The following is a 17,186-nucleotide window of genomic DNA, read 5'->3' as shown; positions in this document are numbered from 1 at the left end:
ATAATAAGGTTATTTAATTTATTAAAGTCGTTTTTTTTTAAACAAAGAGGCTTAAATGCTACCGTACTGTGTACAGTTTGCTTTAGATCCGGCAGTTCTATAAGTAGTTCCAAAGTTGGGTGATAGACATCTTCGGGGAGCACAATCGGATCAATTCTGCTAACAGTGCTAGCTGAAGGATCTGATACAAATATTAAATCAAGAAAACGGTTGTTGCAATTACGAACATGTTACACATATTTCATTAGGTGAAAGATCAAGTATGCTATTTACAAACTCATGAGAGCTAGTAGGGACAACTAAATTATCCACTGTGGACCAAGATACAGGTGGTAAATTAAAGTCTCCCAGTACACATAAATAATCCCTATCAGAGAGCATAGAGGATATTAATTGTATATTGGATAAATGTTCATTATAAATTGAAACATCCGATAGAGGAGGAATATAAGAGCATGTTGTTGCTTTGACGAAATGTGTGCACTTAAAATAAATGAAATCAGCTTCCACTGGTCAGACGAAATTACCATTGCCTGCGCAAACTTTGGACAAGTAGGTGATGCCTAATTTCTTTTCCGTGTTTATTAGTGTATTGGTGATTTTCTCTTCCGTTAAAAGTTATAGATTGATAATCATCGAAATGTTATCAATAATTATAAAAACCATCGAAATTTTCAAAGTTATCTGGAAAATATAAAAATAATAAGATTTTAAAATTTATCGCAAAAACCAAAAAATTATGGATAGTTCAAAAAATTAGCGATTACATTATCTATAAAATCCATGTACATAAATATGCATTTCCTTAAAACATAATATGGGCTTTAAAAATTGTAATTATAATTGCAAAATTATATAAAAAGGATTGCTTTTTAGCGACATTTTAATTAAAGCCGACATTTTAATTAAATAAGCTCGAACTTGAGGTTAATCACTAAGCATACATGTGTTGTATGCTTAGTGGTTTAATAAAAAAAATATCGTTTACTTAATTCTCTCTATCAGAACTTACATATATGTTTTTATATGCAAATAGCAAATTTGACTCTAATTTGAATGACTACACTAACCAATTGTCGTAGTTACTTTACTGTTTATTTTTTCTTATTTTATCGTTGTGTTTTAATAATTAATAAAAATAGTTTTTGCCTATTATTAATGCTAATGCTAATGTCATGATGCAATTATTGCCCTTAAATTTATATAATACCACTGTGTTGTATGCTTAGTGATAATACCTTTGATAGCTTAACCGCAGAAACGATTTTGAATTGCTGTTCTTATATTTTATTTTATCATTTATTGTTAAACAACATTCTCGTCTATATAAATGTACATATGTACATAAAATATTTATGAATATGTAAATATTTACACATGTACATCTTATTTATTTACTGTCAACTAAGAGCAGTCGACAGCAAAAGAAAAAATTACATTGTTATCATGTTCGCTTGCTGCATTAAAAATTGCACATGCCAAAGCTGGATGTGCGATAAATTTATACATGTCAAGTGCGCAGGGTTCACAATTAAGGTTAAAGACTCGATTGTCAATAAGACCGGCTTAAAATGGTCATCCGAATCTTATCGTGAAGCCGAGGCCGACATGTCTAGGTTAATGCGACAGACTAAACTAAATTTCTATGCTCTGCGAAAGAGCTTTAATAAACTCAATGAGTTTATAAGCATGGAGACGCAGTTTAAAGCTCTTAAAGCTTTAGACAAATCTGAGTTGGTGACAGCTGCAACACCTAAAAAACTAACGATCTAACATTGTTAAGCTGTCCAGTCACACCTGTTATTCCAGCTTATCCTAGCATAATTATAAACGATGATGAGGCTGGTCCGTATTGGTCTTATACATTATACATACATACATATATGCACATACATTTACACTCATGTACATGTACGTTTTATATATATACAATATGCTTTTGTCATATTATACTAGCTACGTAATAATAAAATTCAATTACACCGCGAAAGAGTCACATACATACATACATACATATAATTTAAGTCCGGATGACTCGGGAGGTGACACATTCTTCCATTGCCATTAATGCACATACGTTGTGCGTTGCATTGTTTTATGTATATTAATGAGTACAAATTAAATAAGACAGGACACGGATGTCAGGGAAAAACCATAGCTTTTAACACGATAAAGTTTATGTTCATAGATTTAATATACATATGTACGAGGTGTGTTCAAAAAGTAAGGTTACTTTTCAAATTTCGCGGGCAACGTACTTTTGATTATCAATTTTTTTGTTTTGTTATGTTGGTACATTCTTCCCGAGCATCTGTACCAAGTTTCAAGTGGCTATAAGTGTTTTGCGTGCCTCGGAGATTTTTTGCTATGGAAAACTATGGATCACCTGGGGTCTTGCATTGGGACGATTGGACTTTTATTTCAACATCATAACCATGTTATCATGATTCGTCACCAGTTATGATCCTTTTGAGTAAATCTGCGTCATCGTTGCCATCATTCAACAGTTCTTGACCGATGCTCATGAAACGGTTCTTTTGGTCAAAAGAGCAATTTTGAAACAAACTTCGCTGACACACATCTCATGCCCAAAACATTACAAAAAATTGCATGGCACGAGCCAAGCGATATACCAACATCCGCAGCAACTTCTCTGATAAGGATTCGACGATTTTTCAAAACATTTTTCTTCACTGCTTGAACATTTTCATCAGTTATTGACGTGCTTGGGCGTCCAGAGCGAGGCTCGTCATTGGCATCTTTGTACCACTTGTAAACATTTTTTTTACTAAGAACAGTTTCACCGTATGCCACTCTTAACATTTCAAATGTTTCAGAGCACTTTATTTTACTTTTTACACATAATTAATGCAAATCCTTTAATTCATATTTTTTGATAGCAAAAAATACGCCGAGTCACGCAAAAAAAATTAGGTAGCCTTTACGCTTCTTACAACCAAACAAAAATGCTATACATTTAACGCTTGGTACAGATGTTCGGGAAGAGTGTACCAGAGAACGGCAAGAGTGCACACACCCCTAAAAACACATGCGTACTATTACTAAGCATACAACCATGGTAGTACTGCGACACGCAAGCGAAATTGTGGTTGAGACCAAAATGCAATTTCTTGTGCGTAGAAAAAAGATCCGAGCAGCATTTCCCGAAGGAAATCACACGAAAAAGGTCAACAAATTTGTTGTATGTTTTCTGCGTGCTTCTTTTTCGCTACCTGCTGTCGCGTCAGCGTCGCTACCAGAGAACGGCAGGGTGGCACTTTTTTAGCAACATGGTGTCATCCGCAAGTCATGGGTGTGGGTATCCACAAGCATGAGCAAACGCGAATACGCGTATGCAAAGAAATAGAAGGGATGTCTTCAGACACCCACAGAACAAGGCCAAAGGAAAATTGGCGCACGCACAAAATACGATCGGCAGGCATATAAGCATAAGCGAGAAACAATATCGCTTGCTGTCTGGCATATAAGCATAAGCGATAATATTGCTTACTCTGTTTTGCTAAACAGACACATAAACGCACAAAAATTTGAATGACCTTTTTTTGCGTACTTTCGACGGGTGTCTGTTTGACATCCCTCACAAAATTGTAGGCTGTCCAACTAATAGCCGCGCAATAAGCATAGGCTGGCTACCGCCATGATTTCAGTTGTGTGTACGGATGTCAACATGTTAGTAACATGTTATTCTTTTGGGTGGGTGTACCCTTGCCGTTCTCTGGTCGCTACCAATGCACACAGAGCGAGACAGCAAGCGATATTGTTTCTCGCTTATGCCTATGCTAGCCGATCGCATTTTGGATTTGCGGAACATTTGCTTCGTTGTGGCTGAAACCACTACGGACCGTTATTCGGGTCTCTCTGGGTGTTTTGTGCGTTGTGTCTGTGTGCTACCATTGTGCCTAAAAAGTTCCACAATTGTCGTTCTCTGGAATGTACCAACATAGCAAAACAAAACAAGTGGACAAATTAAAGTTAAGCGCCACCAACTTTTAGATACACTTTGACTAGGGCATCACAGCAAACACAACGCAAACACAAAGCTAAGCGTCATAACTCGTTTTTTCCGCTGAAGCGTCAGCAGCGACGCAGCCGCTGCGTCGGCAGCGACGTTTGTATGGCGCGTCAGCACGTGCACCCCGCTGTCTATATTGAAAATTGAAATGTAAATAATTGCTAAGTTATTTATCTGATCGTTCTGAAATTACGATCGGTCGAGAGCATGACTAGGCAATTTTGTGATTTATTTCAGACTTTCAAAAATTTTACTGCCTCATATCGATTTTTTTCGATTTACGGGGGAGGGGGAGGAAAAACAAAAATAAAAACGTAGTGTCCTGGATATAGGAGCACCTACAAACCAAATTTGGTTGCTCTAGCTCTTATAGTTGCTGAGGAACACACACTCATACAGACGGACAGACGGACGGACGAGCAGACGGACATGGCTATATCGACTCAGCTCGTCATACTTTATGGGGTCTGTCACGCCTCCTTCTCCCTGTTACATACATTTGAGCAACTTCATAATACCCTTTTCCATTTTTTACAAAAATGTCAAAGTGTATAAAAATGTATAATCAAAAGTACGTTGCCCGTGAAATTTGAAAATTCACCTTACTTTTTGAACACACCTCGTACATACGTATGTACGTATGTCTTCTGGAAATTAAGCAGTGCTATAGTTATCATACCTCTTGGTTAACGAACATAATTCGTTAGCAATAAATTAAATCAGTCTAATTAACGATTAGCATTTGAGAAAATTGGCAAATAAAAGCAAGAACGCATCAATGTTGGGTGCTACCAACTTTTTGATACACAATTCTATAGGTTACACGGCAATCATCAAACACATGCAGAAGTGTTGTGTATCGCCTGTCTCGCACGAAAAAATACGAAAAATTGGTTGTGTAATTGTATTGCTTTTACCCAGATACACGCTTGTACTCTTCCTATACTCAAGAGCAATTACAGAAACAAATGAGCATACTGAGTATAGGGCTTGGACGCCCGTGCTCTAGGTGAGTCCTGCTGATCAATAATATTTATACTTTAGAGCAGGGGCGTCCAAGCCCTAGGCTCAGTGTGCTCATTTGTTTTTGTAATTGCTCTTCAGTATAGGAAGAGCAAATGCGTGTATATATACGCGCTCTTTCCATAAGCCAATGCAAATTACACAAACAATTTTTCGAATTTTTTTTTTTTGTCTCGCCTGTGCGAGCAAAGCGACAACACTTTCATGTGTTTGTTGTTGCCTTGTCTCGACTGCGCGAGCGTGGCAACAACACTTTCATGTGTTTGAAATTGCGTGCTCTTAAAATAAATGAAAACAGCTTGTACTGCGCACAAAACTATCATTGCCTGCGTAAACATTGGACAAGTAGGTGATGCCTAATTTCTTTTCAGTTTAGAAATGAAATTAAGTTAACGGCATCTTTACTTGTGTTAGTGTTTTCGAATTAGTGTATTGGTGATTTGCTCTTCCCTATGCAAGCGTTTGGACGCCCCTGATATAAATGCAGATTACAAAAAACAAATGAGCACACTGAGCATAGGGCTTGGACGCCCCTGATCTAGAGTGAGTCAAGTTCAACTTGTTAGTTGCGACGATCGAATGTAAGTGTAAGTAGAGAATTATGGGCTCGGCCTCATAATTCTTAGCGATTGTGAAAATCATAGAAGATTAGTGATAGCGGGAAGAACTTAATGAGAGCGCACAAAGAAGAGAACGCCTTGGTGCAAGCGCAAGAGGAGAGCGCGTGAATACAAGCGCAAAGAAGAGAGCGCTTGTGCAAGCTTACTCTAGATCAGCTGTTTGTAGCTGAGAAGTCAAACTTATTGGCCTTGCATGACCAAACACCGGTCTTATTTTTATTTGTTTATTTCCTCCCCCCTCCTGCGGAATCGAAAAAAAGCGGATTTTATCTCAATATTAAGCAAAAATTTTTTAAAAATTTGGAATAAACGCAAATACGCTTTGTTATGTTTTCGACCGAAGCCGAATTTCAGAACGATGGGGTAATAACCTAGGAATTATTTTCTTTTTAATATTAAATATTGACAGCGGGGTGTGCTTGTTGACGCGCCATACAAACGTTACTGACAACGCAGTCAGCAGCGTTGCTGACGCTACAGAAAACAAAGTGTATATAAACTTTAACTTTAATTTGTCCGCTTGTCTTGAATTTTCGTGTAAATTTACATGTTGTGCTTATGTATTTATTTGAATGTTGTATTTTAATTGCAGAGCGAATCCGTACAGTCGGTAGTATGTCTCAATCAAGGACGTTACTAAACCACTCGTGCAAATCCTATTCTGCTATTTTCTTATTGACTATCTGTGCTTTTCTTGCGCAATGCGTACTTACAACTTCTTCTGATAAACAATATACAGAAGCTGCTCTGCACAAGCACCATGGTAAGATAAAGGGTTGGAGGGGAATCAGAAATCGACTATACAACATATTTTATTACAGAGTACAGCCAGTTAGAAAAACGACCGGCGTTTTTTGTGGGCAGCCGGTATGGGCGTTCCAGCGGCAACACAGCTCCAGCAACTGGGGGCGCTTGGACATCAAAAACTCGTCGTTTAATTATAGTCCCACGAAACGATCGCTTCTTTCTTGGCTCACGGTACGGAAAGCGAAGTAACGAATACCTGTCGCCCTATGAGCAGAGCAGCCTGGGACTAGACTCAATCAACGCATCACCGCGTTACTCTACATCAAGTGACACTAAAGAAAGCAAAACAAGGACTGAGCCCATACCAACAGAAATGACAATGACTACTATTTCGTGTACTTACACGGGCATCAGTAATTTCTACCGATGCAGCAATAACAATTGGTGGGTAAAGTACCTTTACGCCCGTATTATTACTGTAATTATGTTAACTTATCACAACTCCCAAAGGGATGCTCTCAACACTATTATGAACCATAGTGAAGGAGTCACATTGGATTCCAGCAGTGTGGCCTCAGAGGAATTCATCACAAAGTAAGAGGCCACTAGGAGGCTTTGCGTAGAATGAAACAATGGCGATGATGGCACACGATCTTTTGACAGTTAAAATTTATGTTATACTTAACCTTTTGCAGCTTATACATACATAATAGCGTAATTTTATGTTCAAGTAAGCAGCGCGTATTAAATCTTTTCAAGGGGCTGGACAAGCTTTAATACGCAATCTTTAAATTTGTAAATATACTTACTTATAAACATATTATTACTACACGCATGAAATGTATTAAAAACAAGAATTCATATATAAACATATTAGGTAAATACATACACGGGATTTATTGCATCATCTATGTACGTACATACATATGTATGTATGTATATGTACATACAAACTGCTGTATGTTGCATGCTGTGTTAGATCACACAGCCTACTTCGATTAGTATCCAGATATTACATGGCACCTATGGAAAGAAATGGAAAAATGCAACGTTAACGCAAGTTTGACAACCATGCGTCGTGTTATTAATTATGCTCCAGACCTGAAGAGACTAAAAATCAAGAAATAGCTACCTCTAAATCCAGTGCGGAAGTTGCAACGCGTTGATCTAAAGTACGGCGTAGCAACGTTGACTTTTCGGACGAAAAAAGATTTAATTTGAGGGACCCAATGGCTAAAGCTTTTATTTTCATGATCCTTAAATAGAATCACACCATCTTGATAAGTTACACAGCACTGGTGTATGTATTATTATGTGGGGGCCATTTTCGTTTATGTCACCTGTAAGCTTAAATTTGTTTCAACAACCATGAATGCGTTGTGTTAGAATTTTATATTATATTTCCAAACTCTTGTTGCAAATTTAAAATGGATTTATGAATAATATAATGCCCCGTTACATACGATCCGAATTGTTAAATCATACATATATATCGACCCAAAACGTGGAGTTATTTGAACTGACCACCCTATTCTCCGGACTTGACAATCATAGATTTCGCCACAGGCTAACACGTCAAGTTTATAGATCGGGTCAGACTTATTCGAGCGTTCCCGAGCTAATCTATTAACATGGGACTCGATTTCGTTTAATTATTTCGGAAAATTGCATGCATCCCTTCAAGACCGAATATGTGAGGTTTTGGGAAAAAAAAGGTAGCTCAATATACTATTTATCATTTTTTTGTTGTTTAAAAACATGTTAATAATTTCTAGTTTAAATTTGTTATTGTTATTTTAAAAGGATTAAAATATTTTTAAAGGGTTTTTAGTTAAAGTGTCCTATTCAAGTGGTGCAAAATTAAGACTCGTTACTTTTTGGATAACAACACTTTTTGTAGCATTTATTTATAGCTTTTCAACAAAAATTTACAAGAATACAAAAATTATTTTTTTTGACAGCTGGGCCTAGCAGCAATTAACTATAGAAAATCAACTTTAGAAACGTTCTATTCAAATGGCGAGCAGTGTATCTCTACAATTGTAGCTCTGTGTCTATATGTATGTATGTTCTCATATGTATGTGCATACATGCATACATATGTTGAATTTAAGTTTGCGCAGATGCTGAAAGAAATTTAATTACCATACAAGAAGGACCCGCTTCGCTTCAGCTAATGAGTAAAAAGTCAAGCACTTACATTTTACTTATAATGTGCTTAAAAAAAGATTGCAGAAGTGAAATACTGAGCGCAATTTGTACAAGGATTTTTTAGTAGGCCCTGATTTTAATTGATGACAACAGGCGGCGGTAGTAAATTATAAGTCCTCTCGCTTGACTTCAGACGCAAACTTTTATGCATTAAAATTCTATACTGGTGTACTTGTTAATTACATTATGTATTATCCACGACCATATTGAAGTAGCTAATAGCTCTCGACCCGCATCACAACTTTTTGGCAACCAGAACACGACATCGTGGGGATAGCTCCTCATCTAACAACTTTTCGTACCAAGCTTCTATACGCAGATGCTTCGAGGTAGCCACGTCGTTAAGATAACACAGTCTATCCAGCAATACAAGGTTCTCACAAAGTTGCTTTAGAAAAAGGTGTGTGGAGTTTATTAAATAAGTAATTCGTATTTAGCCAATGATTTAAATTACCTGAATACTGGCCTGCAAACAGCACAACGCCTCGGCTAGACAACATCCCTGTTCCAATGTGTACCTCTTACTTATTTCAATTAGACGTTTATTGTGAAAGGGTCGCCACGGAACTTGTTGACCCGTATGTCTGGAGTGTAGCTGAAATCTTTGTTGCACATCATCTAATCCCAGTGAAGCAGGTGGTGTAAATATGTTTTTTTTGCGCTTCATCATAACCAACTCGTCAGTATCACATAAATATTCGGCCAATCCACGCAAAAACATTTGCGTTCCATGCTTGACATGCAAAGCATATTCACATCTCCAGCGCGATATAGTCTGTTGACAAGCTAGCCGCATGAAAGGTCGATTTAAATAGACTTGTGGAGCATTAGCAGACAATGCGTTTCGAAAGGATGCACTAAGTGGAAAGTTATAAAATGGAAAATCCGCCTGGGCGTTGCTTACCGAAATCTTATGATAACAGCATGGCATGAGATGTAGAGAACGCGCATTGGGCATTTCAAGGAATAATAACATTGCGTCAATACTCAAATCTGCACAGGCATGTAAGCCAATTAGTGCTGTACTGAATGCTGTTGATTGTCTCAACCCGCTGGCTTTTGCCAGTTCAAATGTATGACGTTCTATAAAGTCGCGCGAATGAGCGTCTGATGTTATAAACAACTTTTCGTAACTAATCAGGTCATAGCTTTCTTCTGGAAGTAAGTGCTTTATTCGTTGGCGTGCGGTTTTCACTCGCTGACCATCGGCTTCAAGACCAAGTATTAAATATTTCTTATTCAATTTAATCAAAGCTTCACTGAGATAACCCAAACCGGATCCCAAGTCGATTACCATCTCTGTATTTGGACTGTGCTTGTAAATATGGTCGGCGAATTTTTCAATTTCGTGCAGTTTTTTTGGACCCATTTTGCGGTTTTGAGTTTCAACTCTAGTTATTTTATTGTGCTTACGATCGGGAAGAAGTGATTGAAAAAGCGTTTGCCTAGGTGTAAGATGAGAAATTTCCTGACGGAAACGTAGTATCGTAGGAGGGCAATCAGTAAAAGATTCGTGGACGAATGGAAACTTATTAAGGCTTTCATTGGGGAGCGACAGAAAAAATCTTTTGAAATCATCTGGCATGCGATCAATAGATTTGATGCATGATACATTTGGCTCACGATAAATCCAGGAATACGTGCGCAAAATATCGAACGCAACGCTTAAATACTCATCAATATTGGTAAATCTTTCTGGCACCGACATTGCTGCGAAAAAAAAACATTAAAAAACGACACAAATATAGTATTTTGGAAAGTTAGTTAAATGTTTGGAATAAGTTGGGTTATTCCACTTGACTAACTTAATGATTAACTTTATTTATTTTCACGACGATCTGTTTTTCAGTGGTAAATTTATCAGTTGCATCATTTCAGATACAAGTCAAAAACATATTTTCTTAATTACTATATTGTGTTCAATAGCAGAAAGAGATAAATAGGTTTACGCTAAGAAAATATTTAATCAAACACAAAAACAAAAAATAAAATATTTATATATAAAAAAGCACTTAAATGTTTGTATGATTTGTTATTTGCTCTAAGTCAAATTTTAGGTACAACATACGATAATTATGATATGACTTTCCATTTTAGCTTAGTCTCCTGTTCTAACTTATCGTTCGCAGGACCCAAAATACATTTTCCAAAATGTGCCGGTTCTTCCTTGAAGTATCTATGAATTACATTACGCAACTCATCGACGGTTACAGATAAGACACGTGATCGGTATTTCACAAACATCTCCTGCGAGACTTCGTAAAGGAAATAATCAATGCCAACATTTCCAGGCGCGATAGGCGAGTCTAGTTGCTGTAGTACTCCTAATTTTGCCTCAAACAGTGTTTGCTGGTCAATATTTGCATTTTCCGTTAGCAGCCATTCGTATGTATTATCAAACGCATTCAATGTCTTTGCCGAGTGTGGATCGCGATAGCTGAAGAAGCTAAATAGACCATCCGACCCTATCTTAGCACCTGCACCATAGGCTCCATTTTGCTCACGCACAACCGGTAACAAATATTTGGCAGAAACAAATTTAGCAAGTACTCGCAAAACAGGATGATCTTCATGCAAATACGGAGCAGCAAAGAATGATTTGGCACAGTAGTTTACTGGTATGTTCATAACATAATGTTGCAAGCTTGGCTCCAATAGTTTAATTTCATTACTTGATTTCGTCTTCTCGAACATAGGTAATTTCTCTAAAAAACATTCGTAATGATGCATTGCTGAAGCATGATAAGAATCCGAGCTGTTAATAGCACTTCGCATGTTACTTTTATTAAATACCTTCTTTCCAATAGCTTTTAATTTGTCGCAGATTTTTTCTATATTGTTTTGTTGTAGATAATTTTTCATGAAATCGATGTGGTCTACACCTGATAAAAGAGACTTAAGCTTGGCTGCATCACTAACTAGTCCAGAAGCACTCAACATAGCATATATATGTCCGGAGCTTGTAATTCCCACTGATATATTTGAAATATAATTTTCAACAAGCATCTTCAGTCTTCCAGTGTCCTCCAGTCTAAAATTAAGTAACAATTCTTGACACAATCCAAACATATCTGGAACATTTTTATCGAGTGCATAAGTGGTCATCATCAGTCCAAGTCTATATGATTTCGCATCCTTTACATTTTCTACAAAATTTAACTTAAAATCTATTCCAGCAGTCTTTGAAAGAATCAGCTTATCAAAGGTGCGAAAATCATGTTTTTGCGTGCCCATATCATTTATCACGTTGCAAAAGAGAGGCACAAGCATAACTTCATCTTGCGTTAGCCCTGTAATGTTGAACAGGCATTTGAGGTACGTTATTTCATTAGTGGGAACTTTGCAAAGTTGTGTTAAAACATTTTGAATAGTATTTGTTTCAATTTTGGGCAGATTGGGTGGATCCTTTACATCTGCTATCGAAAGACAGGGCAAAACATCTGTATTGTGTATAGTCTTTTGCGATTTTTCAAGTTTGATGCCATTTTGATAGATCTCCTCTAAATTAACCGAATCTAAGGCACTCACTTTCTGTTTTAGCATATCTTTCTCAGCCTGTTTAAAATTCTCCTCATACATTTCGTCAGGAGACATTGTTAATGTGAGTTTGTGAGTATTGTTTACCATATATTGTTCAATTTTCCCCTGAAAGTAATTCTTGCTATCTTTCAAATTGCTTCGCAATTTGGCAATCATTTCAGAAACTCGAAGACTTGAAACAACATCGCCTTCATGATTCCACAATGCTGTTGAGTTAAATAACAGTGCATTTCCAAAATGTGGACTCTGATGCTTTAGTGACAATTCGAGATTGTGCAGCACGCTTTCGATGTGCTGCGACTCGAACCCTTCCTTAATGGTTTTGAGAACTGTTTTATCAAATAAATCGTTAAACTTCTTGAAATCTTCAACTTTCAAATCTTGCAACCCTACTACAAAATAAGTATCTTTGCAATCTGATGAATATCCTGTACTTTGGTTATATCCTCCAGAAAAATTAGGCTCAATTAAGCTTTGGTAGAACGCAGAGTTCGGACCACGAATCAATACCTCGCACAGAACATTTAATTCAAAACTCTCTTGTATATCAGTTATATCACACATCATCAGGGCTATAGCAATTTGGTTTTGGCGATTGAAAGACGCACCCATGTTATCAAGTCTACTAGGAATGTGCACATTGCGTGGCCGGGACCAACGAAGTTGTGATGGTATGCGGCTGTATGAATTATTAATAGCTTCGTGCTGAGATAAATATTTCTTATCCACAAGCTCCAATGTTCTCATTAAGTCAAATGATCCGTAACAGAATATGCGCGCATTGCTCGGATGGTAGTATTTTTTATGGAATTTAACCAAATCATCGTGTGTTAATTTAGGAATTTCTAGTGGATTACCGCCTGATACATATCCATAAGTGTGATCAGGAAGCATGTTATTTAGTAGATTTTGCATAAACACTTGCGAGTTTTCCGAAAAGGCTCCTTTCATTTCATTATAGACGACACCCTTTATAATCAAATCCGACTTTTGATTGTTCAATTCTTTGTGCTCGAGGCGCCAACCTTCTTGTAAAAAATCTAGATAATCCAGATTAGGCCTGGAACAGCAACCAAAAATAAGATAAAATTTATCATTGACAGATGTACACACCTAAACACAGCGTCCAGATAAATTTTCTGCAAATTTCTGAAATCAGCTTCGTTCATGGTGGAAAATGGATACAGTGTGTAATCAGGTCCAGTCATTGCGTTCATAAATGTGGCAACAGATCGGTTGAGCATTTTAAAGAATGGATCGCGAACTGGAAAATTTTTAGATCCGCATAATGCAAGATGCTCCAGTATATGAGGCAATCCAGTAGAATCAAATGGAGTTGTCCGAAAATTTATTGAAAATACGTTATTTGTATCATTTCTATCTATATACCAAAACTCGGTTCCAGTTCCCACGTGCCGTAGGGTGCACGACGTCAACTCAAAGTCAGGAATATACTCGATTCTCTTGCATTCAAATCCGTGGTATACTTTTCCTTCACTGTATTTATATTTCCGATGTGTCATTATATACGGAAGTTCTGCTTGCAGTGTAGTCTTAGACTTTTCTTTGTTCAATACTTCATCGAAAGTTAACTTGGAATTTCGTCTAGCGCATTGGACAATCGGCCTCTTAGTTCGGACCGCTGCTGTCAAGCATTGTAAGCGCGTAAGCATATTTGTGTATTTGAGTCTATAAGTACAAGTACATAATGAAAAACGAAATAATATTTTCAGATGTACGCGTTTAATAACGACAAATTAATCAAGAAAATAGATAAATTTAAAACAGAACACGAGTTATGTATATTACATCAGCCGGTATTTACACACACATATTTATGTATACGTTGCATACTTTAATATACATATGTACATACATATGCTTGTACATATGTACCGCGCATTTGCTTATATAGTAAGCTTACAAAATTGATTTAATACAAACATCTGATTTTACCTTTATTACCCCAAGGCCTTTCGTTATAATAGTAACATTCACAAAATTCATACATATACTTTAGGGTTGTTTATAATGTCACTATATCGATATTTTTTGTAAAAATTATATATTTATATCGCGATATTTATTTCCCAAAATATCGAATATGCGATATTTTTTTTTGATATTTTCTGATGTTCGGCGGCTAAGCCGGAATAATATAAACTAATGTACCAAATTACTCCTGGGTGTTCCCTCGGACTCCGAGGCTCGGAGAGACTTGCTTCCGCTATACAACGCGTCGTTTGCGACTCACGGAGTCGAATCAAATATTCACATATAGCGCAACGCGTATTTTTAAATTTCAATAATTCTATCCCATCCACAGCAGTGCTGCCAGCTTAGCCTTTTACTGGCCAGAACTAGCAGTTTTGAATCGTCGATAGCAGGAAAAATTGTCAGCTAGCAGGTGGCGGGAACTCTGGAATTTTTGTAAATGAAAGCAGCCTTTTTCAATCTGCCCTTGATGACAAAACAAAAAGGTCGCGGACTATGTTTTTTGTGTAAAATTGGGTCTGATAACTAATAATTCTAAGGCGAGGACGAACAAAAACAAAAATGTCACAGCTCTGTCGCCCTCAAAATCCACGACGGTATCGCTGTACTCTTCTTCTGACCGCTTCTAGTATTGCTGTCTTTCTCTTACCAATGCACAAAAATTCTGCCGCTAGCGAATGCGAAGATTCGTGAGCGACAATAAGAAGCAAACAGGAACAGAAGAAAAAAAAGCAATAGGTTCAAGTGCAAAATAATTGAACATATAGAAATTTGTATACCCTTCAATTTTTGTAGTTCACTCAAATGTACGTTTAAGGGATAATTAATTAGTTTTTAATAAATTTCTTTAAACTATAGCTATTAGCCAATTATATGTCGTTTATTATATAATAAACAAAAATATTTGTTTATTGTATAACATAACATATTTACTTTAAGCCGTGCAATACCCTTCCTATATGCAGATTGTCGCGCGCTTGTCGCGAATAGGCAATAGAAAATGGCATTATATATTACATTTGTATGTGTTGCTGTTTTTGTTTTCATTTTCGACGCGCGTGCTTTGTCTGAAAAATGTTCTCATTTGATTTTTGTGTGTCCGAGAAGCAAACGCGTTTTAAAATTGTGAAATTACAAGTGATTAACTTTATCAATAATCTAAAGTTCAGGTAAGTAAATTAAAGTAAAGATTAATGGAATTGTGATACTTCAAGTAAGTAAGCGATTTAATGTAATTTGCTTGTACTAATATTTGTTCTTTATTTACAGTGGTCATAGCCCTAGTCGATGCGAGCCAGCAAGCGAAGTCACTGCGGAAGTCACAAAATATAAAATACTGAACTAATTAAGTTAGCAAACAAGTTCAATTTAATTGATTTTTCTTAATTCTGAACAACAATTTTCATATATATACTTAGTTTTTATTATTTTTCAAAAATGAAATTCCTATCATCGTGGAATTCCTGTGGATTTCCTATAGAAAAATCCCCAGGATTCAAAGTGAATTCGTTGTGGATATAGGAAAAACCCCCTGGATTCATCGTGGAATCGTTGGATTTGTATTGAAAAATCCCCCTGGATTCATCGTGGAATCGTTGTGGAAAACAACCGGGATGGCCCTAGGAACTCACTGTGCAAAAATCCTGGGGGATTTTCTCGAGAAATCTCGGAGTAGTCGGGGATTGATCCATAATGATTCCACGATGAATCAGTCGGGCGACAGGGAGACTTCTCTTTTTCCACATTTACACTCCACCTTTTTTCTTTTTCCGAGCTAGCCTTTTGTACCCTTTCTTCCTGCCAGAAACGGCCTTTTCTTCAATGATCAAAAGTTGGCAGCACTGTTGATAGTTAAGTTATAGTATAAGATTTGACATACTTATTGTTAGTCTCATAAGGAGAAGATAACAAAAAAGCAAAGCAACAAAAAAAATAAAATTTCTAGGGTAAATAAAATTTTAAATTTTAATGCTGATGTAATTGGTGATGAACATAGTCACATACAAAATCAAAAAAAAGCCTGGAATTATGTATATTTGCAATATATATGTTAACAATACAAGTTCGATATATCATCTCGTTTTTAAATCTTTATTGAAATAAAATGAATTTTGGTGTTATTAGAATTGGAATATCTTAATCCTTTAAAAATATGCAAATTCCGAGGTCTAATAATAAGTGTTCTAGTGTTTCGGTAACCCTTGGTTCATTGCATTTTGTGGAACCGTGGCCCAGTTTCTTTGCATGGGACGTTGATAGGCAATGTCCCGTTAGTAAACCTACCAAAAGCCTGCACTCCTCTCTTTGGAAATTAATTAAGAATTTGGAGAGTCTATCAATTCAGTTCTTGCACATAGTTTCATTTTTTTTCTGCATTGGCTACTGTTCACCTGAATGTGATCGGGACTTGCTCGTTTAAAATGCTTTGTCTGGTGCCTTATTTCGTTATAACATTCACAGTCTCATTTCTTTCTACGTCCTGGTGGCTTGGTATCTAGTAGAGATACACCTCCTTTGAGGTGCATGCTTTATCTGCGGCATCCTTGCATGCCAGGACATTTCGAGAAGTGATGTAAGATGGTTGGGCTGCTTTTACCGTTGCCTGTGTCGATAGATACCATTTCTTATAGCAAAAATCTCCGCTTGAAATATTCCGCAGTACATGTAAGACCTTTAATTCCGGCTGAGAATTCTCGATTCCATATTAAAACCGTCAGTGTAAAAGTTAAAATATTTTTAAAGTTCTCTCGGAAAGTCAGATAGTATGTTCTCTCCACCGGAGGTCGATATTGACCACTACAGGCGTTGCGATGCTTTTCACGATGATAAGCGCTCTTTGGGTTTCCAGGGGTAAGGACAGCAGTGATGTTTCTAGCTCTTTTATTCGGGTTGATCTTGGGCCCCCGTGATGGAAATTAATGCTTGCCATTACATCTTCTTATTATATTTTTTGGGTGGCCACCAGACTAGTATACCGTGAAGATCCAATGCATTGGTCGAGGTGGCCCATGTGCTAC

General features: G+C 36.9%; 3 protein-coding genes across 4 annotated transcripts in view; 1 reads left to right on the top strand and 2 right to left on the bottom strand.

Moving 5' to 3' along the window:
* The window catches only part of LOC108597291 (RYamide neuropeptides), a 28,561-nt gene extending 21,295 nt beyond the window's left edge, over positions 1–7,266 (top strand). The window contains exons 2-4 of one of the 2 annotated variants that reach the window (XM_033293116.1): positions 6,269–6,439; positions 6,498–6,871; positions 6,934–7,266. In XM_033293116.1, the coding sequence (XP_033149007.1) occupies positions 6,292–6,439; positions 6,498–6,871; positions 6,934–6,963 (552 nt within the window). In that variant the 5' untranslated portion in view covers positions 6,269–6,291 and the 3' untranslated portion in view covers positions 6,964–7,266. The remainder of the gene's footprint in view (positions 1–6,268; positions 6,440–6,497; positions 6,872–6,933) is intronic. The other variant, XM_033293115.1, reaches the window with a different exon arrangement.
* A 1,042-nt stretch (positions 7,267–8,308) lies between these two features.
* Positions 8,309–10,600, bottom strand: LOC108597163 (protein RRNAD1-like). The gene is made up of 2 exons (XM_017983573.1): positions 9,089–10,600; positions 8,309–9,022 (listed from the first exon to the last, which is right to left on the bottom strand). The coding sequence occupies exons 1-2, from the start codon at positions 10,340–10,342 to the stop codon at positions 8,870–8,872; spliced, it is 1,407 nt and encodes a 468-aa protein (XP_017839062.1). The 5' UTR covers positions 10,343–10,600; the 3' UTR covers positions 8,309–8,869.
* A 47-nt stretch (positions 10,601–10,647) lies between these two features.
* On the bottom strand, positions 10,648–14,222 carry LOC108597162 (presequence protease, mitochondrial). Its single transcript, XM_017983572.1, has 3 exons — positions 14,131–14,222; positions 13,288–13,863; positions 10,648–13,234 (listed from the first exon to the last, which is right to left on the bottom strand). Exons 2-3 carry the CDS (start codon positions 13,845–13,847, stop codon positions 10,708–10,710), a joined length of 3,087 nt encoding a protein of 1,028 aa, XP_017839061.1. The 5' UTR covers positions 13,848–13,863; positions 14,131–14,222; the 3' UTR covers positions 10,648–10,707.
* Between the last annotated feature and the right edge of the window lie 2,964 nt (positions 14,223–17,186).

The sequence above is a fragment of the Drosophila busckii genome, chromosome 2R, assembly GCF_011750605.1.
Source record: "Drosophila busckii strain San Diego stock center, stock number 13000-0081.31 chromosome 2R, ASM1175060v1, whole genome shotgun sequence".
Taxonomy (NCBI): Eukaryota; Metazoa; Arthropoda; class Insecta; order Diptera; family Drosophilidae; genus Drosophila; species Drosophila busckii.
The sequence above is the reverse complement of the archived record's forward strand: the minus strand, read 5'-3'. Positions and strand labels throughout refer to the sequence as shown.

Bases quoted from the DNA above. Each gene is read 5' to 3' on its own strand.
- LOC108597162 (XM_017983572.1), bottom strand. From the start codon at position 13,847: ATGCTTACGCGCTTACAATGCTTGACAGCAGCGGTCCGAACTAAGAGG. The intron at 13,235-13,287 runs GTGTGTACATCT...TTGCTGTTCCAG, and splicing joins TATCTGGACGCTGTGTTTAG to GCCTAATCTGGATTATCTAG.
- LOC108597163 (XM_017983573.1), bottom strand. From the start codon at position 10,342: ATGTCGGTGCCAGAAAGATTTACCAATATTGATGAGTATTTAAGCGTT. The intron at 9,023-9,088 runs GTAATTTAAATC...CTTTTTCTAAAG, and splicing joins GTTTGCAGGCCAGTATTCAG to CAACTTTGTGAGAACCTTGT.